The 18954-nt window shown below is 46.0% G+C and overlaps 1 protein-coding gene across 4 annotated transcripts; it reads right to left on the minus strand.

The window, feature by feature from the left end:
• Window positions 1-146: 146 nt before the first annotated feature.
• On the minus strand, window positions 147-17895 carry KAT5 (lysine acetyltransferase 5). 4 transcript variants are annotated; one of them, XM_032234182.1, is made up of 14 exons: window positions 17804-17895; window positions 17639-17705; window positions 16814-16882; window positions 15569-15705; window positions 15061-15231; window positions 11398-11478; window positions 9759-9833; window positions 9394-9642; window positions 8422-8511; window positions 5577-5717; window positions 4720-4813; window positions 3345-3504; window positions 1801-1882; window positions 147-920 (listed from the first exon to the last, which is right to left on the minus strand). In XM_032234182.1, exons 1-14 carry the CDS (start codon window positions 17813-17815, stop codon window positions 786-788), a joined length of 1563 nt encoding a protein of 520 aa, XP_032090073.1. In that variant the 5' UTR covers window positions 17816-17895; the 3' UTR covers window positions 147-785. The 4 variants fall into 4 exon arrangements, with proteins under 4 accessions (XP_032090073.1, XP_032090070.1, XP_032090075.1 ...); XM_032234179.1 differs by having other exon boundaries at window positions 9394-9645; XM_032234184.1 differs by lacking the exon at window positions 15061-15231.
• Window positions 17896-18954: the final 1059 nt, after the last annotated feature.

The raw sequence follows: 18954 nt of genomic DNA on the forward strand, positions 1-18954 counted from the left end.
AAGGAAAAAAGAAAAAAAAACTGAGAAAGGAAGGAAAGAGAATAGAAAGGAAACAAAGAAAAAGGGAGGAAAGAAACAAATGGGAAAAGGAGAGAAGAGGAAGAAGTGAAGAAAAAGAAATAATTGCCAAACAAGTGGGATTCTCATTTCCTTAAAAAAAAGGACTTTGTTCATTTATTCCAATCAGAGACAAGAGGTGAGTTGTCCCTTTTTGAGAAAGGTGCATCTTCTCGGCGCTCCAGGCTTTTCCTGCATGAAGAGGCCCGCACAGCCCCCATCTCTTCTGACCTGGAGCCGGCGGGAGGGGTCTCGGCCTTGTGCCCGCTCCGGGGTTTCAGCCCCCGAGTGCCGTGGGCTCTCCCTCTCCCCGCCAGAATCAGCTGCTGGATGGGATCCATTATCTGGCCGCTCGGAAGGTGCACCCCGCAAATCCGCTTGTACCCGAGCACCATGGGACTCGGGAGGGGGGCAAAAAACCCCTCAGCCCCCCCCCCCCAACCTGGAGGAGTATGGGGAGCATTCAGAAATGTCTGGACCGATATAAGCAGGCTGAACACAACCCGTCTGTGCTTTTCAACTACTGTACACAAAAGTCTTGGCGGAGTCCCGTCTCGAAAAGGCCATCCGGGACGCGCAGGGCTGTTCAGAGTCCGGGGCGGGGTAGGGATGAAGGGGGGGGTGGTCAGCTTGATCCTGCTACCGCTGTACACTGAGGTCCTGGGGGGACCCCCCCCCCTGCTTTTTGCCAAAGTCAAAGGGCCCGTGGGGGGGGGGAGCCTTTGAATTCACCACTTCCCCCTCTTACTCCAGTCCTTTGGGGTGAAATGTAAACACTTGGAATCAATGCGCAGAATTCGCTTCAGCATGGCCCGCTCGTGCCCGTCCACAATGTCCTCGGAGAGGGTCAAGATGTACTGTCCCTGGGGAGTCACAAAACGACAATATTTGGGAAGGGAAATGGAAAGGAAGAGAAAGAATTGAGAAAACGGGGGGGAAGGGAGAGGAGGAACGAAGGAAGGAAAGAGAAAGAAGCAAGGAAAAGAAAAAGAAGAAAGTGGGAAGGAAGTAAAAGAAACAAGGAAGCAAAGAAAGAATGAGAAGGAAGGAAGGAAATATAGCAAGGAAGGAAGACAAACCAAGAAAGATGAGAGAAGGAAAGGAGGGAGGGGTGTTGTGGCCCAGCAGGAGCCGTTGGAGCTGCCACCAGACTCCGACAGCGAGAGGCCCTCTGAGTCGGCTCTGGAGGACCCTGGACAGGGTTCCGACTCAGAGCAGGGCGCAGAGAGGCTGGTTGGCCACCAGGAGGCGCCTGAGCCTTGGACCAGCGGGGAGGAGACAAGGGAGTGTGATCCTGACGTCAGCAGTGAATTGTTCCTGGATGCCCGGCACCAAAAAGCTAATAGGCGTCAGGAACAGTTGCGCAGTTACAGGAGGTAATTACACTCAGCTGGTGGTAATTAGGCTCCTCTCCAGACTATAAAAGGACTGCTTGTGCACACGCCCCTTTTGCAGAAGTCAACGCATTAACGAATGTTGGAGAACAGTATTGTGAGCCTGGCAGGCTGGATTGCTGCCACGGCTTATCTGTGTTGGATTGCTGCCAAGTCTTATCTGTGCCGGTTTGCTGCCAAGGACCTGTCTGTCTGTTAATAAATTCCATAAAGTATCTTTGACTCGGAGTGTGTTGGTGTGGGGCAAGGGGGGTCAGAACAGAGGGGTAAGAAAGAAAAAAAGAGAGAAAGAAGGAAACCGAGTTTGGAAGAGGGCTTGGAGGTCTGAACCACCAAGCGGCAAATTTACCTTATAATAATTGATGAGGTTGAGATATTGAAGCGTAGAGATGACATCCTCCTTCTTGATACTCGTGATTTCACTGATCTCGCTGGAAAAAGATGGAGACGGGCGGAGAAAATAGTTAAGATGCTGAAGGGGAAGAAAAGCCGCCGTGCTTGGAAGCATTTTCAGATTTCCAACATCTAAAACAAAGCGTCTCTCATCCCAGAGCTACAGACCAGCATCGGATTTATGGCCTGATAGTAACTGGGCCACGCCAGCAACAGACAAGTGAGAAAATCTTCATTTGCACATGTCTATGGAGATTATCCAGGTCGTGGTTGTCCCAAGAGTGCTTTTTTTTCCCCAAGGGGAAAACATCTTTCTTTGAAGATGTTTTGCTTCTCATCCATGAGGCTTCCTCAGTTCTGACAGGATGGTGGGGAATGGAAGGATTGATGCTCTTTGCAGGCAGCTGGTCGTTTGCATCCTTTTAGAGGGTCGTTGAGGCCACTTGGAAGTTTATCCGTGTCCTCGGGGATCACCTGAGTGGTGCAAATGGGGTGGGAAGCTTTTTTGGAACTGCTGAAACTACTCCGGTGACCCCAGAGGACACAGATAAACCTCCAAGTTGCCTCTAAAAGGATGCAAATGACCAAGGAATATAAATTGTTCCCAGATAAACCTTCAAGTGGCCTCAACAACCCTCTAAAAGGATGCAAATGACCAGCTCTCTGCAAGGAATATAAATCGTTCCCAGATAAACCTCCAAGTGGCCTCAACGACCCTCTAAAAGGAGCCAAATGACCAGCTCTCTGCAAGGAATATAAATCATTCCCAGATAAACCTCCAAGTGGCCTCAACGACCCTCTAAAAGGATGCAAATGACCAACTGCCTGCAAGGAGTATCAATCCTTCCATTCCTCGACATTTCTCCCCTATAAATAAATACTCGGGTAACGCTGGGTTATTGTCCAGCGTTAAACAAATTGGACATAGCTTTTGTTCATAACTTTAGTTCCCTCCTCCCCCCACCAAAAAAAAAATCAAACCAAAAATGCTCTAATGGGTAATGATCAGTTTTATCTGTAAAATTCTGGGCAACATTCTTCAGTTGGGGACGCAAGCATGGAGGACAGGATTGGAGAAAACAGCATTGGAGGGGAGAGCCCCAATGAATATTGGAGATCTAAATTTCTGGGCAATTCTGCTTACATTTCGAGGACAAAAAAGCCTCTTTTTCCCGTTGGCAAACAGGGAGAAGGCAAAAAAATGAAATTGCTTTTTAGCCCAGTCAGCAGCCCAATCAATCAATCAATCAATCAATCACGGAGGTGGAGAAAGCAAACGGAGTAAGATCACAAGAACAGGAAGGAGATCAACAGAGGTCATCTAATCCAACCCGCTCTTTGGAGAATCTCTTCCGTATTTCATCCCTGGCCTTATGTTTCCCCCCACAACACCACAACTGGCCGACGGCTCCGGGAAAGATTTGTCCCGCTCAAATTTTGAGGGATTCAAAGCCATCCTTCCCTACAATTTTCACACTGTCCTTCTAGTTTGGTCCTCACTTGATGGTGATCTGTGGGCGTTCGCCGTTCTCCAGTTTGAGATTCATCAGGATCTCCAGGATTGTCTGGGACCAGTAGCTGCGGTACGATAAGAGGCCCAAATCCGAGAGGGGTTTTTCAGGGGTGCCTGTCTTGCCTTCCACCTTGGACAGCTCATAACCTGGAGGGGAGAGACAGAACTGAGTTAAAAACAAGCCAGGATTTTAAGAAACATCCAGGTGTCAGGCCTGCAATTATATTCCTTTTAGAATTTTGGCCTGGCACACTTTCTCTTATTTCATTATGCTGTTTCATTAGTATAGTTGATGAGAGGGGGGAATAGACAGGAGTAGGATTGTGGAATGTATTGTTGTCATTCTTTACTAGAAGCCAAGGTCGTCTTTTGTCTCTGCACTTTTACACCTGACCGGAAGCAGCTGGGTGGAGATGCCAGCGTGGAAGAAGAAGATTGGACCATGTGATGGATTGTGGGTGTGGGCACAAGATCATGAACTTTTAACTGGGTGGGATTCTGATGTCATTTCCAGAATTGGGATTAACACAGATGTGCTAAGATGTCTGCTTTATTAAATTGGAACTTTAAGGATCGTTAAGCCTTGGACTCTGATTTAATTCTACATGATACTTGGAACGCTGACACCAGGATCACTTGGGGGATGGATTGAAGTATAAGTGGTGCTCTATTTACAACCAATATTTCCAATTGCTAATCAAGATGGTTGTTTAGTGAAACGTTAACGTGAGTTTTGACCATTTTACGATCTTTTTCCCACCGTCATTAAGTGAATCATGCATTCATTAAACAAACCTGGCTTCTCCGACTCGCTGTTGGTTGGAAGCCATCTGGGATGGGTTACCAGGATGCGGCCGTTACAGGTAGTCCTCAAGTTACGACCACATTGGAACCCCAAATTCATGTTGCTCAGTGAAATGTGTGTTAAGTGGGCTTGTCCCATTTTACAACTATTCTCGCCACGTTTGTTAAGCAAATCGCCGCAGTGGTTAAATTAGGAACATGGTCGTTAAGTGTATCTGACTTTCCCACTGCCAGAAGGTTGCAAAACAGGATCAAGTGACAACACCACCACCACCACCACCCCCCGGGTCACTGCAACCATCGTTAAGTGCAAAAAACAGTCACAAGTCACTTCGTAACTTCGATCAGTCCCTAAGTGAACTGTTGCAGGTTGAGGACTCTGTTTTGTAAATACAGGCCCGTTGCCAAGTGCCTGAATGTAGATCATGTGATGCTGTCGTAAGTGTGAGGACAGATCCTCAGCCACTTTTCTGCAGTGCCGTCGTAACTCTGAAAAGCCATTCTGTGAATGGTTGTAAGTTCAGTTGTTCAGAATTCGAAAGAGGAAGTCTCACTTACTGAACTCAATCAGCAGCTTGCCATAACCCCGTCTCTGATAAGGAGGTAATGTCAGAATGCACGCCACGTTGTAGTCTTCGGTGGATTCCTTTTCCTGTGAGAAAGAACGAGACGAACAGAATATAAGGATCCGGCCTTTCCTGTCCCAACTTTGCCAAGATTTTTGGCCAAACGCAGATCAGCCTGACAAGCTACATTTCTGACCTAGGCTTCCCCAAAAAGCACGAGGCAGAGTCCTAGTTCCTTTATAAAACGAGTGTGAATTCCTCTCCTTCACCTTCAGCCAAGGCCTGGCAAACAGTCTTTCAAAGGAGTATTTATGACCACAGACCTTATCTAGCTTGGAAAGCTGCCATGTCAATATTTCCCAAACTCGGGAAAGACAGGGCACAGAGTCTCTGAGATTCATGGACAGATCTTCACACTCCTGAAACGAATTGAATGAACAAATTGTTTCCTGCAAAAGCCCCCTCCCCTTTTGCTCCTCTTTTATGTCCTATGGGAGGGGCCATTCACCGTCCACCTGTGGAATCTTAACTTGATCTCTCTCTTGGTCCTCTTTTCTTTTTTCCCTTTTTCTTTTCCTTTCTTTCCTTTTTCTTTCTTTTTCTCTTTCCCTTCCCTTTCTTTTCATTTTTTTCCTTACCTCTTCTCTTTCTTTCCCTTTCTTTTTTCTTTCCTTTTTCCTTTCCTTTTTCCTTTCTTTCTCTTTCCTTTTTTCTTTTTCCTCTTTCCCTTTCTCTCACTCTCTCTTTCTCATAAAAGAGGAGAGAGAGGGGGGGAGAGGGAGAGGGAGAATGACAGCATGGGAACAGAAAAACTGTTTTTTTAAAAAAAAAAATCGAGCAAAGACTCACCTTGGAGAAATAGCCGACAATGTGGAAGCCTTTGCTGTCGTATTCAGTCATGACATAGAAGAGGAAGGGATCCGTGTCGTAGTAGAGGGTTTTGTGATCGAGGAAGCATTTCGCCAGGAGGCAAAGATTTTGCGAATAACTCTGGAAGAGGAAAAGGAAAGGACGAAAGGATGAACACCATCTTTCCCCCGAAAATAAGACCAGGTCTTATATTAATTTTTACTCTGAAAGACGCATTGGAGCCTATTTTCTGGAAAATACGGTGCTAAATGCCATCCGTGTGGTTGATGATCTTAACGGGGTCTTATATTTGGGGTAGGCTTATATTATAACCATCCTGAAAAAATCATGCCAAGGCTTATTTTCCAGTTGGGTCGTATTTTGGGGGGAAACAGGGTACACTGTTGAAGATCGGATGGTCGTAAATTTGAGGGCTGCCTGTACCCATAGGTTGAGGACTACATGTAATCCCTGACTTACGACCAAGACCGAGCTGCAAATTTCTGTTTCTAAGCGAGTTTCACGCCCCGTTTTACAACCTTGCCACCGTTGTTAGGGAAATTGCTGCAACTATTAAGTTAGTCACACGGTCGTTAAGTGAACCTGGCTTCCCCGTTGACTTGGCTTGTCAGAAGGTCGCAAAAGAGGATCACGCGACCCCGAGACCATGTGACCATCCTAAATATGAATCAGTTGCCATATGTCTGAATCTTGATCATGTGCCTGCGGGGATACTGCAGCAGTCATAAGTGTGAAAAAACAGCCATTATTCCCAGTGCCATTATTAGCTTGAATGGTCACTAAGTGAATCATTGTAAGTTGAGGATTGTACCAGTACCTGGTGGACTTTTTCAGGTTGGTGAACTTTACACTAAAGTAAAGGCCCCCTCGCACATCTGTGCCAGTTGTTCCCAACTCTAGGGGGCGGTGCTCATCACTGTTTCAAAGCCCAAGAGCCAGCGCTGTCTGAAGATGTCTCCGTGGTCATGTGGCCGGCATGACTCAACACCAAAGGCGCACGGAACGCTGTTCCCTTCCCACCAAAGGTGGTCCCTATTTTTCTACTTGCAGTTTTTACCTGCTTTCAAAACTGCTAGGTTGGCAGAAGCTGGGACAAGGAACAGGGGCTCACTCCGTTACGCAGCGCTAGGGATTCGAACTGCCGACCTTTCGGATCCACAAGCTCAGCGTCTTAGCCACTGAGCCACATGCTTAAAATCTATCTTAAGATAGAAATTGATTCCTGTGTAAGGTAATATCTGATCTACGCTGCTTAACCTTACTAAGAAGGGGAAATCTGGTTAGATTATTTTGAATTATTGTTTGAAAAAGGGGTAAAGAAAGATCATTTACGTTGTTTAAATTTTACTAGAAGGGAAAGTTTGATTACTTGTCTGTAAAGTTATATCTGAATATATGGCATGATCCACGCTGCTTAAATCTTATTGGAAGGGATCATGAGGTTTAGGAAGGGAACGGGAGAGCCTACAGAAGGTCGGGGTAAATAGCAAAGAAGTAAGAGATGAGAATAAAACATAGATAGAATGATTTATACTATTTAAGCATAGATAAAGATGGGGGGCTGAGATCAACACAAAGAGTGGTTTCTTTTTTTTTCTTTTTTCTCTTTTCTCTTTTCTTTTTTTTTTCCTTTTTTTTTTCTTTCTCTGCTTTTCTTTTTTTTTTGATATATTACTTTTATTTTTTAATCCATATGTATACAAGATATTTTAGATAGAAGGTAGTGCCAGGTGTGGGCCCTGGGAAGTCGGGAGGATTAGGGATGGGGATTGTGGGGGGTGGGGTGGGGGGGTGTTAACATAGTTTTAACAAGAACAAGAATGTATTTATATACGGTGGTTCTTTTTTTTTTATTATTATTATTATTATTTTTTCCTTGGTTCATTTTACTTTTATCAGATCAAACAACACTCGAATAAAGGCATACACCAAGGAGGGAGGTAGAGGGAAGGAAGAGGGAGGAGTAAGGAAGGAGTAAGGGGAATGTAAGGAGTAAGGGGAATGTAAGGAGGGTGTCTGGGGAGTAAGGGGAGAAGGAAGGTTTGAGGGGAAAGGGAAGTAGGAGGGGAGTGTTAGAGGGAGAAAGGAAAGTTGGAGGGGGTAGATGGGGTGTATGGAGGAGGTGGGGTTGTGAATGATGAGTTGTGTTTCCTTTTTACTTGTTCGTTTTCCCTTTTTCTTTTTTTTTCCTTTTTTTTCTTTTCTTATAGTAAATACCCTGTATATAAATGATTGCAAATGGAATGTGAAAATTGAATAAAATATTTTGAAAGGGAAAAAAAAAAAAAAAAAAAAAAAACTGCTAGGTTGGCAGAAGCTGGGACAAGGAACAGGGGCTCACTCCGTTACGCAGCGCTAGGGATTCGAACTGCCGACCTTTCGGATCCACAAGCTCAGCGTCTTAGCCACTGAGCCACATGCTTAAAATATAATACCGGGACAGACAAAATGGTTTTGGGGAGGAGTGCGGGAAAGAAGCCGAGCAAAGGCTGACTGGTTTCCCTGAGGGCTAGAAACTTGGATCTTGGTTTGAATGCCTTTTTCTACTGGGCACCTGCTGCATTTTCACCTTTCTTTGAGTCCTACCTGTCAGGATTATTAGCCACTGAGCCACCGTGTGCCTTTGAAACTTTACACTAGAGGCCCGCCATTCAATATCCAGAACAAAAATACACGCAGAAAGTGGCATGTTTAACGTGGGCGAGAACGGATTTCCCCATGAATGGGACAGGCAAGGAACTCTGGGAAATGTAGGCGGATTCCAGACTGCGGAAGACCTGATGCACCGCTAAGGTATTTTATTATTATCAAAAATTTTGCTTGCCTTGTTCTTCCGGCCGTCGATCTCAAAGAAGGAAATGGTCCCTTTGCGGTAGATTTCGTTACCCGGAGGGTGCCTCAAATCGCACTTCATCTGCAGGAAAGGAAACCACGGAGTTGGATTGGTTTTTTTTTCTCACAAAGAAAAATGGTGCTTCAATCAAGGATTCTGTTAAACAGAAGAATGCTTAAAACGTTAAGACTAGAGACGAAGATTTTAACCTAGATAGAAGTTTTAAAACATTAAAAAAATAGGTGAGGATTTTAAAAACCTACAGAAGAAAAATGAAAACATTAAAACGGCAGGGATGAGGATTTTGAGTCAAATAAAAGGAAGATCAAAATGACAGAGAAGATTTTATAAACTACACTGAAACCAGAAAGAGGAGGCAGGCAGAGCAGCGGGGTGGGCTGGGGACGATGGGAGAGTGGACGAGACAGGGTCACGCAGTGGTTAGAATGCAGTATGGGAGGCTAACCCTGCCCACTGCCTGGAGTCCGATTTTGACCGGCTCAAGGGTGACTTAGCCTTCCATCCTTCTGAGGTTGGTAAAATGAGGATCCTGATTGTTGGGGGCAAGAGGCTGACTTTGTAAACCGCTTAGAGGGCTGTAAGAGCACTGTGAAGCAGTATATAAGTCTAAGTGCTATTGCTATGTTCCTTACAGTGGTTAGAATGCAGTATTGCAGGCTAACTCTGCCCATTGCCAGGAGTTTGATCCTGACCGGCTCAAGGTTGACTCAGCCTTCCGAGGTGGGTCAAATGAGGATCCAGATTGTTGGGGGCAAGAGGCTGACTCTGTAAACCACTTAGAGAGGGCTGTAAAAGCACTGCAAAGCGGTATATAAGTCTAAGGGCTATTGCTATCCTTCAGCTGATATGGGATCATTGCAAATAATTGAAGAGGGGATTGGGACAACTTTGATCCAAGGCTGGATTGGTGGTGGGGAGATGGAGGAAAGGGGGACCCCTTACCAGGTGCCTCTGGAGGCATTTGAGGCTCTTGACATACTTAAGGCAGAATTCGCAGAGGTAGACGACGGGGAGGGCGGTGAGCTCCTGAGGGTAGGGCGAGAAGTACCAGGGTTTGAGGCGGTGGCGCCCGAGTTCGATGCATTCGATGTTCTTCATGCGGGTGACGATGTCATCGTGGCTCCGGTCTGAGACCAAGCTGCCCGTCATGCGGGGCGCCGACGGGATCCCGTCCGAGCTGTCCTGGGAATCCTGCTTGCAAGAATCGAAAAGGGGGTCCGTTCGGGATGGGAGAAGCAGCCAGGCGTGCTCCCCTCCCAAGCGGCAATGGAGATGGGTGCCACCAACTTCCCGGCCCGGATATGTACCTCATCTGTCCCGAGACAGTTGGATTTTCTCTTCCGGCCCGGCTGGGCGGCCACGGCTCGGCGAGCGGAGCCATTCTGGAAAAGAGAAGGGGACAAAGAGGGCATTACAAGAAGTCCTCAACTTACTACCACAATTGAGCCCAAAATTCCATTGCTAAGTGAGATGTTTGTTAAGTGAGTTTTGTCCCAGTTTACCCTCTTTCTTGCCACTTTTGTTTAATGAATCGCTGCCATTGTAAAGTGAGTCACATGGGAATCTGGCGTCCTCATTCTCTTTTGCTTGTCAGAAGGTCGTAAAGGAGGATCACATCACTCTGGGACAATGCAACCGTCAAAATTGTGAGTCAGTGGACAAGGATCTGAATGTAAATCACATGACCCTGGGGAATACTGCAACGGTCATAAGTGTGAAAAATGGTCATAAGTGTCTCACTAACTTTGAACGGTTACTAAAAGAACTTTACAGGGGGGGGGGGGTGAGCTGACTTTAGGAGGGGGCACCTGAATGGGAACATTTTGGGGGTCTTCTTACGGCTTTGATAGGGTCAGAAATGGCTTTGAAGCAGGGGTGGTATTTGTCAGCATATTCATGAACCGGCAAAGACATGGTAACAAGACCAGCCAATGAATAGGCATAGCAACTAAGTCAGCCAATGAGGGTTGTTTGGAAACTGAAAAGAGTTTGGTGCCTGGGCGTGGCTTAGCTTAACTCCGCTCTATAGAGGTTCTCTTTGTTGGTATTAAGCTCCGAGCACTGAACTGAAACTGAAACTTGTCTGCTCTGCTGAACTGAAACTGAAATCTCAATCTCTCCTCTCTACCATGTTGGAAGAATCTGCTGTTGGTATTGTACATTTTACTCCTGTGTTATTATGCATATAAAGAAGTTCATGAATTTTGTGAGCCGCCCGGAGTCCTCCGGGAGTGGGCGGCATACAAGACAAATAAATAATAATAATAATAATAATAATAATAATAATAATAATGAATCCTGCTGAATCAGTGATCTGTGGATGCTTTTCTGGATTTGATTTTTGCAACAAACTCTGACAGTGTCCACTTACCTTTGCTACCCGTTTGCAAATGTAAGCGGGCGCGCGCATGCACTCAGCCTTCCACGCAGTAGCGTCTTTTGGCTCAGCTTTTCCCCAGTGGACGACCTGGATACGGGGTAGGCTAGTATCCCTGAGTTGTGGCTGGCACCGATGCGTCTGGAGAGTGCCCCATGGGGAAAGAGCACTTACAACACTTCATTCAGTGACTGTCCAAAGTTACAACGGCACTGAAAAAAAGTGATTTATGACCGCGCTTCACACTTACGACCATCACAGCATTCCCCCAGGGTCACGTGATCAAATTTCAGACGCTTGGCAACTGACTCGTATTTATGACGGTTTGCAGTGTCCCCGGGAGGTCACGTGATCCGCTTTTGCGACCTTCCGACGAGCCAAGTCAATGGGGAAGCCAGATTCGCTTAACGACCGAGTTGCTCCCTCAACAACTGCAAGCGATTCACTTAAGGGTGGCAAGAAAGTCGGTAAAATAGGGACAAACTCGCAAATGTCTCACTTTAGCCACAAAAAGTTTTGGGCTCAATTTTAGCCGTGGATCGCACCTGGATTTCTTTTCATGCACTTACCTGGGGGAAAACCGAGGCCTGTGTTGTCTCGCTCACAACAGGGATGGGGGTTGCGGGGGAGACCACTTCCACCTTCCGTTTCTGGAAGAGACCAAAGCAAACAAGTTCTAGGGGGGGGGGGGTGGCAGGCTGCCTCCTCTTCCTCCTCCTCTCTTCTTCCCCTCCCCAATTTTCCACCAGCATCGCAAAATATGGGGAGACTCGGCCTGGGATCGGTGGGAGGGATCTCTGCAGCTACTTTCCAGGTGAATGAAGTTGGGGGGGGTGAGAAGAAGAGTCATACAAGGCCTCTGATTGGCTGGCTCTCTCTGGAGCAGTGTTTCTCAACTTTTAAGAGACGGGTGGACTTCAACTCCCAGAATTCCCCAGCCAACATGCTTTAATGGGCTTTGACTCCCAGCAAGCATGTTTTAAGAGGTGTGGACCTCGACTCCCAGAATCCTTCAGCCACCATATTTTACGGTGGGTGGACTTCAACTCCCAGAATCCCTCAGCCATCATATTGGCTGGGGGATTGTCGGAGTTGAAGCCCACCCATCTTAAATTGAAGCTTGCGAGGGGATTCTGGGAGTTGAAGTCCATTCATCTTTTAAGTTGCTGAGTTAAAGAAGGACTGATTCTACCCTGGCCCACCTATTAGAAACCCATCCTTGTATCCTTGTACCACCACAACTTTGATCAATGGGGTGGGGGGAACGACTTAGGAAAGCTGCTTTACCCGGAATACAAGCAGTCCTCGACTTACAACAATTCACTTAGTGGCCGTCACAACGGCACTGGAAACGGCAAGTTAGGAGTTTTTCTTATTCAGGGTAGATAAAAATCAATGATTTTTTAAAAAGAAAATCTGACTTTTTATTTTAAACTGGATTTTTAAAAATTTTTTATCAAGCTTATTTTAATCAAATGCCTTTGGAGTAAAAATCTATCTAAAGATATTTTTCTATTTAAGGTACATTAATCATTTATTTTATTCGGCCTGAAATGGAGCTTCGTTATGTAGCACGAGGCTGCAGATTCTGCAATTTTGGGACTCTCAGTGAATCAATTGCAGGTCAGAGATGACAACTGCTCTTTAACAATGATGGCTTAAACCGAGTCGATTTAAATCAAGCCCTTTTACTAGTGATTTAAATCAGGATTTAAATCGGCTCGATTTAAATCAAATCCACCCTGTTCGCAGTTATGGCCGCTGCAACATCCCCGTGGTTATGCAATCAAAATTCAGACGCTTAGCAACCGACTCATATTTAGGACGGTTCGTGGGTGGGTGGGTGTCACGTGATCCCCTTTTTGCGACCGTCGGACAAAGTCGATGAGGAAGCCGGATTCACTTAACAACCGTGCGGCTCGTTTAAGAAACGCAGCGATTCGCTGAACAACCGCAGTCAGCCAAGTGGTAAAACGGAAGGGGGCGGGGGAGAAGGGGGAATTTACTTAGCGCTTAGTTGTGGTCGTAAGTCGAGGACTACCTGTAAAACCGTCTCCTTCGCAAAACAAGGCCCAGGGGCCCTTTTACCAAGTTGTAGAGGCTTCGGCGGGAGAATTCAAGGCCCATTGTGATGTTGGTTCAGGCCTTCAGAGATCTGAACCGTATCGATTTTCTTTTTAGCAGCTCCAAAGGTGCGCAAGAGAGCTTTGGGGAAGCCCCAGATTCCTCCATAAGGCCGGGATAAGGAAGTGTGACTGGATCCAAGTCATTCGGGGAGCTTCAGGGCAGGATTTGAACCCAGGCCTTCCCTCTCTTAGCACAGCCCCTTCCCCCTTCCAACCACCCCCGACTGGTAGGCTGAGAAGGGAAGGACTGACCTGAACTCTGCGCTGGGACTGAGAAGGGATTAAAAGCTGGGTCTCCGCCCTGTCTCTGATACGACCCCCTCCCCCCTTAGGCTTATAGAAGTTAGGGTTATGGCTTCGTCTGCCTTAGATTTTTCACAAAACAACCCTGCAAGGTAGAGCGTGCGATTGGCCCAGTGTCAGCTAGTGAGCTGCCACAGCTTCTAATTGGGGACAGAATCCATTTATCTAGTTAAACCAGTTTGAAACTGGGCTAAATGGGAAAGGTTTTCAGCATAAGATGGAAAAGCAGTAGAATGGAATGGAATAGGATTCAGACTAGAATAGGATTCTGAGTAGAATATAAAATATATAATAGAATATAGGATAGAATATAGAATAGAATATAAAATATAGAACAAAGAATAGAATATAGAACATAGAATAGAATATAGAATACAATATAGAATATATAATAGAATACAGGATAGAATATAGGATAGAATATAGAACATAGAATAGAATACAGGATAGAATATAGGATAGAAAATAGAACATAGAATAGAATATAGAATAGAATACATGATAGATTATACGATAGAAAATAAAACAGAATAGAATACAAGATAGAACATAGGATAGAATATAGAACATAGAATAGAATATAGAATACAATAGAGAATAGAGAATAGAATACAGGATAGAATATAGGATAGAATATAGAACATAGAATAGAATATGGAATACAATATAGAACATAGAATAGAATATAGAATACAATAGAGAATAGAGAATAGAATACAGGATAGAATATAGAACATAGAACAGAATATGGAATACAATATAGAATATAAAATAGAATACAGGATAGAATATAGAACATAGAATAGAATATGGAATACAATATAGAAGATAGAATACAGGATAGAATATAGGATAGAATATAGAACAGAATAGAATATAGAATACAATAGAGAATAGAGAATAGAATATAGGATAGAATATAGAACATAGAATAGAATACAGGATAGAACATAGAACATAGAATAGAATATAGAATACAATAGAGAATATGGAATAGTATATAGCATAGAATATAGAACAAAATAGAACAGCAGTAGCAATAGCCCTTAGACTTATGTACCGCTTCCCAGTGCTTTACAGCCCCTCTCTAAAAGGTTTACAGAGTCAGCCTCTTGCCCCCAACAATCTGGATCCTCCTTTTACCGACCTTGGAAAGATAGAAGGCTGAGTCAAGCTTGATCCGGTCATGATCGAACTGCTGGCAGTCGGCAGAGCGAGCCTGCCATACTCCATTCTGACCACTGAGCCCCTGACCAATTTACGTCCGTCCATTCTTCAAATTCAGTTGTCAAGCCCATTCCATTCCTGCCTGAAACTTCATACAGATAGGTCCCCGGCTAACGACCCTTCACTTAGTGACCGTCAGAAGTTACAACGGTACTAAAACGGTAGGAAAACCCACTCAGCTTAGCCAGAGAAACTTTGGAAATCGTGGTCGTTAAGTCGAGGACATACCTGTAGCAAGCCGGACCCAATGCATCTGTGGCTTAAAGGTGGCCTAGCCCTCTTCATCTGTGGTTTAAACTTAATATCGTGGTCTCTTTAAGTGTCTTTCCCCCCCCCCCCTTCTGTTCTGGGATGGGACACGGTCTGCCCTGTCCTGGCTTGACTCAGGAGGGGAAGTGGGGGCCCTGGAAGGACCCACAATGCCCCTGGACGCACCCACCCACCCACCCCCGGAGGTCTCGCTCGCTAGCCCAGACCTAACTCAACCCCCCCACCAGCTAGTGCGGCCTCTGGAGAAAAGGGGCCGAGCAAGCGCGACATCAAAAGGAACAAGCGGCCAAGTGCCAGTTTTTGTACCGTAGAACGATGGTTTGGCTGGACGCAGGAGCTGGAGGAGAGGGGTTGGTCGGGCGAGCCAGGGACGGCCTCCCTCTCTTTAGATAGGTTAAAACGGAGGGTTATCTGCACCGGGATGGGTAGGGTTTTACCGCTGGATGGAGTGGCTGGTTGTAGATCCAAGGTCTTCCTCTGAATAGAGAGGAAGGCGGGCATTACCAACATGACGCGGGTTCCTGCTTGGGGGGGCGGGGAAACGTACGGGGGGAGGAGACCCCTGTCTCCAGGCCGAGCTGCAGGCGGAGATCTCGGCAGGGAAGAAGCAGAATCGAACTATCAATGCTCTCAAACTCCCCCGTCCTGACGTCGTAGAAACATTCCTGGGTTTTGTTATCACCTGGGCTGGAATTTCAACCGTGCCTCCCACCCCCACCCCCACCCCCACCCCTAACTGATGGCTAGGACTCTCCTCCCAAACAGGCTCTTCCCGTCAACGCCGCTCCCTCCCCCGAAGCCTCGCGCATCCTACCACGTCACGTTCCGGGGAGCTGGGCCGGGATCCGGGCAGCCCGTTCTTGGTGGGGGTCTTGGCTTCTTTCTTGGGGAACTGGATCTTCTTTAAATCCAGCCGGTCGTGAGTGACCCATTCGTCCAGACGCTTGTTGACTGTATAGTTAAGGCAAGACAGGAGTTTTGTTTAGGAAAAGGCACTCAGGGATTCAGTGAGGGGGGGGGGGAGGGAAGGTTATATTGGATAAGACACGAGGCTAGGAACCAGGAGACGGAGAGTTCTAGTCCCGCGATAGGTATGAAACTAAGATGAGAGGGCCAATCACCAGGAGACTGGGAGTTCTAGTCCCACTTTAGGCATGAAAGCCAGTTGGGTTACTTTGGGACAATCACCAGGAGACTGGGAGTTCTAGTCCTGCCTTAGGCACGAAAGCCAGCTGGGTGACTTTGGACCAATCAGGAGATGGTGATATATATGTATGTATGTATGTATGTATGTATGTATATGTGTGTGTGTGTGTGCGTGTATGTATATGTATACGTATATGTATATATGTGTGTGTGTGTGTATATATATATATATATAGATAGATAGAGAGATAGAGAGAGAGAGAGAGAGAGAGAGAGAGAGAGAGAGAGAGAGAGAGAGAGAGATAGATAGATAGATAGATAGAGGAGAGATCTTTTAAGTGCCGTCGATAACAAGCCAACATTTTGGACCTCTGGGGTATCCAAGTAGTCCTCAACTTACAACCAAAATTGAGGCTAAAATTTATGTTGCTACATGAATTTTGCTCCATTTTACAATCTTTCTTGCCACACTCGTTAAGTGAATCACTGCATTTGTTAAGTTCAGGACACGGTTGTTAAGTGAATCTGCCCCCTCCCGATTTTGCTGGTCAGAAGGTCGCAAAAGAGGATCACACATGACACCGCAACCGTCATAAACACGAGTCAGTTGCCAAGCGTCTGAATTTTGATCACATGATCCTGGGGAATGCTGTGACAGTCATAAGTGTGAAAAACAGTCATGTCACTGTTTTCAATGCCGTTGTAACTTGGAACTGTCATTAAATGAATGGTTGTAAGCTGAGGACAACCTGTGGTCATAAATTATCTTGATTTCAGTTTCATAGTGGTCCAGATAGGATTGTAGCGGCCCTCCACTCACCCCCAACCAACTCCCAATTTTCATAATCTCCGTCCAGAAAATATTTTCCTTCCCAACCATCCAGTGGTTCCCACCTGTGGTTCGTTTACTCACAATCAATATAGTGAACATAGAAAAGTTTCCGGCCACTGATGTCTTTGACACTCAGGATTTCAGCCAGCGCTGTGAAAAGAAAAAAGCAGATTATTACAGGAGAAAAACCAAGGCTGGCCACTTTCTCTTTCTAACACTTACGAAAACTCAGATTTCCCCCCAAAAACACTTTTTCCACCAGGAGGTAAATTTGGCTCGACTAAGAACCAAATGACACACTGCAGAGATAAGCCGGAGAAAAAAAACGAAGCTAAGAGGCAAAATCAGTTTTAAAATGATCACTGGAAGCATTCAAGAAGAGACTGCTCGGGTGGGGGGGTGGACTAGATGACCTACAAGGTCCCTTCCAGCTATGTTATTATTCTGTTATTCAGAAATTGTGAGAGCTTCATCAATGGAAGCTTTCAAGTGAAAACTGGACAGCCCTATGTCAGAAATGGGGTAGGGTCAGGCAGGGGGTTGGACTAGATGACCTCCAGGGACCCTTCCAACTCTTCTGTTACTCTTTTGCAATTCCGGCTGGATTTTCGAAGGTAATATTATTTAAATAAGAGAGAGATCGGAGTGCTCTGACCACTATTCTGCACTGCCTTTTTTCTCGCTCTTATCCCAGTCCTAATGTTGGGGAGCCCTTCAGGGAGAGTCTCCTCCTTGGGGGCCCCCCACTTTTTTGGCAGCCCACTAAGCCCCTCCCCCTTTAAACTCCTCCTCCAACAAAGTCTGAATGGGACTTGCAAGCTCCATTGACCATTTCACGTGGCCCCGCCCACTCCTTCTCAGGCCCCGCCCACTCCTTCTCAAGCCCCGCCCACCCCCGTTACTCACGCCACTCGTCTTCGTTTTCTTGGTTACGGCGCAAGACGGGGAGGTTACACCCTTCGGTCACTTCCTCCTGCAAAATAAAAAACAAAAGGAGAAATTAAGCGGGCGATCGAGGAAGGCCCCGGGATGCCGCGGGCTACTCTACCTTTCCCTCCACTCCGCACTCACCACCTCCGCCATCTTAGGCTCTCGCCGTTTGCCGGGGCCTTCTCTTCCGGCATCGGCCGAAACTACTTCCGGGGAGCGGAACCCCTCTTCCCGGTGTGTCTGGAGCGCGACTTCCGGTTTCTGGAGGCCCAATAGAACCGCCATGTCGCGGCCAAGCCGTTGTAGAATAACGGGGCGTATGATAGAGAGGAGAGGCCTAGCTCGCCCGGAAGAGCCTGGAAGCGAAGCGGAAGTCGGGGACGGCCCTGGCAGTGAGACCCGGATGTGGGTAGTTCAAAGTGTTTTGGGTCTCTATGTAACCAATTAACAGGGTTGGAAGGGATCTTTCAGGTCATCTAGTCCAACCCCCTGCACAAGCATCTGCCTCTACCTAGGATCAAACTCACAACCTCCTGATTGTGAGGCAAGATTTAGGTTACCGCAGCTGTTACTTACCCAGGAATAAATCCAATATATAGATTTATTCCTGGGTAGGTGCCAACTGGGAGGCTGTGTAAGCAGCTTTCCAGAGAGGTTGCTAAACGTCTTATCTCTTTTATTCATTAAACATGAAACTCAGCCAACTGAACATTATTATTATCATTAGCATCATCTTCATCTTCATTATCTGTTTTATTCATTAAACATGAAACTCAGCCAACTGAACATTCAAAAATGCATTACAAATACCATTGACTGGTGCTAATGACTGATAGGGGTTGCTGCCAGCGTCCTAAGTATCGACCAAATACCTTCTTAAAATACACAATGTTCTTTTTTGTAGTCCCGCTGGTGTTATTGCAGGAAGCTGCAATTTGTGGATGTATCTTGTAAAATTCTTGGACATGGTGCCAAGCGCCCCGATGACAATGGGTATCACTCTTACATGCTTCATCCATAGCCGTGTAGTTTTGATCGCCAGATCGCGATATTTCACGATTTTTTCTAGCTGTTTTTCTTCAACTCTGGCATCTCCAGGAACAGCGATATCAATAAACTGTACACTTCGCCCCTCTACAACCGTGATATCTGGCGTATTGTCTTCCAAATGATGATCCATCTGTATTCGAAAGTCCCACAAGATCTTCACCTTCTCACTTTCTATAACGTTTTCCACTTTATGTTTCCATGACTTTCTGGATACAGGTAAATCATATTTTTTTACATAATGA

The sequence above is a fragment of the Thamnophis elegans genome, chromosome 17, assembly GCF_009769535.1.
Source record: "Thamnophis elegans isolate rThaEle1 chromosome 17, rThaEle1.pri, whole genome shotgun sequence".
In the NCBI taxonomy this organism is placed as follows: domain Eukaryota; kingdom Metazoa; phylum Chordata; class Lepidosauria; order Squamata; family Colubridae; genus Thamnophis; species Thamnophis elegans.

Excerpts from the sequence above, each read along its gene's own strand:
- KAT5 (XM_032234179.1), bottom strand. Across the intron at positions 4,814-5,576 it reads TTGTCGGCTATTTCTCCAAG|GAAAAGGAATCCACCGAAGA; the intron begins GTGAGTCTTTGC and ends TCTTTCTCACAG. Across the intron at positions 1,883-3,344 it reads CGCCCACAGATCACCATCAA|CGAGATCAGTGAAATCACGA; the intron begins GTGAGGACCAAA and ends ATCTTTTTCCAG.